Below are 5,861 nucleotides of genomic sequence, written 5' to 3' on the forward strand. Positions count from 1 at the left end.
CTTAGCATCCATATTTCTCTTGTAGTTTTTGTTCAACAGCAAACATGATGTCCAGGCATTTTCATGTCTAAAGCATCTTTTTTTTTGTCCCAAATTGTCATTGTGAGGCAAACCAGTATTCTTTATCATATCATGCAGTTGATTAACAGCATGTCCTAAAGTTATTCTTCTTTTACACACACACGCACGCGCATGCAAGTTGCCAATGCTAACAATTCTTGTTGTGGACCGCCTGTTCTAAATATTTTATTGCATTATAGCAGCTTTAAAAAAAAACACACACACACACAACTCATGTTACAGTGATGCTTGAAAGTTTGTGAACCCTTTAGAATTTTCTATATTTCTCCATAAATATGACCTAAAACAACATCAGATTTTCACACAAGTCCTAAAAGTAGATAAAGAGAACCCAGTTAAACAAATGAGATGAAAATATTATACTTGGTCATTTATTTATTGAGGAAAATGATCCAATATTACATATCTGTGAGTGGCAAAAGTATGTGAACCTTTGCTTTCAGTATCTGGTGTGAGCCCCTTGTGCAGCAATAACTGCAACTAAACGTTTCCGGTAACTGTTGATCAGTCCTGCACACCGGCTTGGAGGAATTTTAGCCCATTCCTCCATACAGAACAGCTTCAACTCTGGGATGTTGGTGGGTTTCCTCACATGAACTGCTCGCTTCAGGTCCTTCCACCACGTTTCCATTGGATTAAGGTCAGGACTTTGACTTGGCCATTCCAAAACATTAACTTTATTCTTCTTTAACCATTCTTTGGTAGAACGACTTGTGTGCTTAGGGTCATTGTCTTGCTGCATGACCCACCTTCTCTTGAGATTCAGTTCATGGACAGATGTCCTGACATTTTCCTTTAGAATTGAAATTGAAATCTTTATTTCAAACATGTGTGAACAGTGAACAGTAAAATCAAAACAAAACCAAACAAACTAAATAACCATAATCATAGAAAAAAGAAAATAATAATAATAAAATAAAAAGTATATTATATATGACTAATTTTACTACTAATTAACTAATAATAATAATTAAAATGAACTTAAACATGTTTGAAAAGGAGTAGGAAGAAGTAAAAACTTATTAACTCCTACCCCCCCCCCCCCATTTCCATATGATCATGTATAACAATTATTTCATGTGAATATCTGTATAATACTAATAATACTAATAATAACAACAAAATAACACGACATCAATATATATATCAGTATAATACTAATACTACTACTACTAATAATAATAATAAAAATAACCACTAAAATTACATCAGTATATATCAGTATGATACTAACTGATAATAATAGTACAAATAAGAACCAAAATAACAACAACAATTAATAATAATAAATAATACAGAGCAGCAAGCCCCATCCTGAGAACATCCAGATTCCCCCTCAAGCCCCTTCCTCCCAGTATTTTGTAAAAATCATTTGTTTGTATTTGTTTTTAAACTGCTTGATGTTTGGACATTGTTTCAGCTCCACACTCAGTCTGTTCCATAGCTTTACTCCATTATTTGATATACATAATCTTTTCATTGTAGTTCGACATCTTTGGATCTTAAAGTTTGACATTTCCCTTAACTTATACCCTCCCTCTCTATCCTGAAACATTTTCTGTAAGTGGCTTGGTAATAAATTATTCCTGGCTTTGTAAAGAAATTGTGCTGTTTGGAATTCCACCAAATCTTTAAATTTTATTAATTTAGACTTTAAGAATAAAGGATTGGTGTGTTCAAGATACCCGACATTATGAATTATTCTGATGGCTCTTTTTTGCAGTTTGAGTAGTGGATCTAATGAACTTTTATATGTATTGCCCAAAACTTCTATGCAGTAATTTAGGTCAGGTAAAACCAAGGAACAGTACAATATGCGGAGCGATTTGTTGTCTAAGTAGTGTCTTGCTTTGGCCATTACAGAGATGCTTCTAGCTATTTTAGTGCAGGTGTATTTGATGTGAGACTTCCAGCAAATCTTGTCATTTATTATCACCCCCAGGAATTTAATTTTGTGTACTCTTTCCAAATCAATACCCTCTATCTGTACCCATGCTTGATGATTTATTTTTCTGTTACCGAATAACATAATTTTTGTCTTGCTCAGATTTAGTGACAGCTTGTTTTTGTCAAACCAGTTTTTGATTTTAATAAGTTCTGAGGTGATAGTGTCCAAGAGTTGCTGTAAATTCTCGCCTGATCCAAGTATGTTTGTATCATCAGCAAATAAGATGAATTTGAGTATTTGTGATATATTACATATGTCACTGATATACATGAGAAATAATTTAGGACCCAACACTGATCCCTGTGGAACGCCACACTCAATATCAAAACATCTTGACTGGTAATCTCCCATTTTCACAAATTGCTTCCTGTTTCTTAAATAACTTTTCACCCATTCTACTAGTCCCCTAATACCATCTCATCTCATCTCATTATTTCTAGCCGCTTTATCCTGTTCTACAGGGTCGCAGGCAAGCTGGAGCCTATCCCAGCTGACTACAGGCGAGGTACACCCTGGACAAGTCGCCAGGTCATCACAGGGCTGACACATAGACACAACCATTCACATTCACACCTACGGTCAATTTAGAGTCACCAGTTAACCTAACCTGCATGTCTTTGGACTGTGAGGGAAACCGGAGCACCCGGAGGAAACCCATGCGGACACGGGGAGAACATGCAAACTCCACACAGAAAGGCCCTCGCCAGCCACGGGGCTCGAACCCGGACCTTCTTGCTGTGAGGCGACAGCGCTAACCACTACACCACCGTGCCGCCCCCAGTACCATATTGTTCCAATTTGTTGAATAATATTTGATTATTTATTGTATTAAATGCTTTTTTTAGATCAACGAATAACCCAATAGCATATTTCTTTTTATCTATGGAATTTGTGGTTTCCTCAAGCAATTCAATTAAAGCTTGTGCTGTTGATCGATTACGTCTAAATCCATATTGAATCCATATTTAATCTGCTGGTATAATTCAGAATTCATTGTTCGATCAATGATGGCAAGCCATCCTGGCCCAGATGCAGCAAAACAGGCCCAAACCATAATATGACCATCACCGTGTTTCACAGATGGGATAAGGTTCTTATGCTGGAATGCAGTGTTTTCCTTTCTCCAAACATAACGCTTCTCATTTAAACCAAAAAGTTCTATTTTGGTCTAATCAGTCCACAAAACATTTTTCCAATAGCCTTCTGGCTTGTCCACGTGATCTTTAGCAAACTGCAGACAAGCAGTAATGCTCTTTTTGGAGAGCAGTGTCTTTCTCCTTGCAACCCTGCCATGCACACCATTGTTGTTCAGTGTTCTCCTGATGGCGGACTCATGAACATTAACAGCAGCCAATGTGAGAGAGGCCTTCAGTTGCTTAGGAATTACCCTGGGGTCCTTTGTGACCTCGCCGACTATTACATGCCTTGCTCTTGGAGTGATCTTTGTTGGTCGACCACTTCTGTGGAGTTTAACAATGGTCTTGAATTTCCTCCATTTGTACACAATCTGTCTGACTGTGGATTGGTGGAGTCCAAACTCTTTAGAGATGGTTCTGTAACCTTTTCCAGCCTGATGAGCATCAACAAAGCTTTTTCTGAGGTCCTCAGAAATCTCCTTTGTTTGTGCCATGATACACTTCCACAAACATGCGTTGTGAAGATCAGACTTTGATAGATCCCTGTTCTTTAAATAAAACAGGGTGCCCACTCACACCTGATTGTCATCCCGTTGATTGAAAACACCTGACTCTAATTTCACCTTCAAATTAATTGCTAATCCTGGAGGTTCACATACTTTTGTCACTCACAGATATGTAATATTGGATCATTTTCCTCAATAAATAAATGACCAAGTATAATATTTTTTGTCTCATTTGTTTAACTGGGTTCTCTTTATCTACTTTTAGGACTTGTGTGAAAATCTGATGATGTTTTAGGTCATATTTATGCAGAAAAATAGAAAATTCTAAAGGGTTCACAAACTTTCAAGCACCACTGTAAATAGAGCCCACCTGAGGACTTTCCCATGTCAGAAAACCTAAAGTTACAGCTTTACTTCTGATTGGGACAAAATGACACTGGAGACTCATTCCAAAAATGCTAAATGACTCCTTTACCATGTCAACAATTACACTTATTTTTAATCCAGTTATGTGGCACATCAGTATACGTCCTTGTCCAAGTTGTTTCTATAGAAAGTATTAGAATGAGTATGAGAGAATGAACTCGCTGTCACAGCTGCTGTTATTGAAAATTAATTCACACTTTCTGACCAATCAGAATCGAGACATCAGTTGCAGGAATTACAGTATTAAAAGCTGTTAAATATACAATACTGTGCAAAAGTCTTGACACTTTTTTTTTTTTAGTACAAACTTTGTTATAGGCTTTTATTTTATAACGTCTACATTATGGAATTGGTACAAAAAAATGTTAGATTTCCAATCGTTAGTTTTCCAGCAGGGCGGCACGGTGGTGTAGTGGTTAGCGCTGTCGCCTCACAGCAAGAAGGTCCTGGGTTCGAGCCCCGGGGCCGGCGAGGGCCTTTCTGTGTGGAGTTTGCATGTTCTCCCCGTGTCCGCGTGGGTTTCCTCCGGGTGCTCCAGTTTCCCCCACAGTCCAAAGACATGCAGGTTAGGTTAACTGGTGACTCTAAATTGACCGTAGGTGTGAATGTGAGTGTGAATGGTTGTCTGTGTCTATGTGTCAGCCCTGTGATGACCTGGCGACTTGTCCAGGGTGTACCCCGCCTTTCGCCCGTAGTCAGCTGGGATAGGCTCCAGCTTGCCTGCGACCCTGTAGAAGGATAAAGCGGCTAGAGATGATGAGATGAGATGAGATGAGATGAGTTTTCCAGCACAAAATTAAATATTACAGGAAAAAAAGTATGTCAGTAAAGATAGCAGCATATAATGTAAGAGACACTTTTCACCCCCCCCCCCCCCCCCCCCCCAAATAAATAAATAAATAACCCAATGCTGGGTTTTGCTGCAAAAATAAGAAGCAAACACAACACTAGGTTGTTGTTTTTTTTCTCAAAGCAAAGGGTTGACACGCCAAATATTGAAATTGTTACTACACTTTATCATCTTTTTACATTGAAATTTCTAGAGATTTAATTTCAAATTAAATATTTGCTCTACAGCATTCCTTTGTGCCAAAACTTTTGCACAGTCCTGTATTATTGAATATCCTGATCATATTTTCTGTTTTCTGGGAAGATGATCTGACTGGTGGCTATTGCAGGGAACTAAAAATTAATATTAATTTTTTGATCTTGCGTTCTCTTATAAAATAAGATTTCTGGATTAAATGTGAATTTATTGATACTTGAGAAAATCTTGCTACGTGAGAAAAACCTGGCCTCGGTTTTTGTTAATCACAGTTAAGTCCGCACCATTTCCTTTTTTAAAAATCTCCTCTTCACCTTATTCTCAGGTTTTTGTTCATGGTGACGAGCTGGATGCTTATTTTAGAGATTTCAGTGCCGAAATCCTCCCTCCAGACTTCAATGGGAATGGGCCCAACTGTGATGGCAAAGAAACAGCAGTCAAGCTGTTTGGCTCTGAAGATACAGCTCTTTAAATGACTTAAGTCAATACACACACACATGGTAGACTGACTAACCTATAGCTAGTATATGGAGTAATGGTGTACACAGTATGTCCTCTAGGGAATATGGAAAATATGTTTATAGTTTTGATGAACAGGAAGAATTATCATATAAACAGTATATAATGGGAGATCACTGTCAATATACACTGTGGGTTTCAGAGGTAATGGAGTTAATGATTTACTGTACTCTCTGGCTTAGGATAGTAAAACAAAGTCA

The 5,861-nt window shown here is 37.8% G+C and overlaps 1 protein-coding gene across 1 annotated transcript in view; it reads left to right on the plus strand.

Moving 5' to 3' along the window:
• rlbp1a (retinaldehyde binding protein 1a) overlaps positions 1–5,642 on the plus strand; it is a 13,595-nt gene extending 7,953 nt beyond the window's left edge. The window contains exon 7 of the mRNA XM_060940469.1: positions 5,468–5,642. Within this exon, the coding sequence (XP_060796452.1) occupies positions 5,468–5,614 (147 nt within the window). The 3' untranslated portion in view covers positions 5,615–5,642. The remainder of the gene's footprint in view (positions 1–5,467) is intronic.
• The last annotated feature ends 219 nt before the right edge of the window (positions 5,643–5,861 follow it).

The sequence above is a fragment of the Neoarius graeffei genome, chromosome 15, assembly GCF_027579695.1.
Source record: "Neoarius graeffei isolate fNeoGra1 chromosome 15, fNeoGra1.pri, whole genome shotgun sequence".
Taxonomy (NCBI): domain Eukaryota; kingdom Metazoa; phylum Chordata; class Actinopteri; order Siluriformes; family Ariidae; genus Neoarius; species Neoarius graeffei.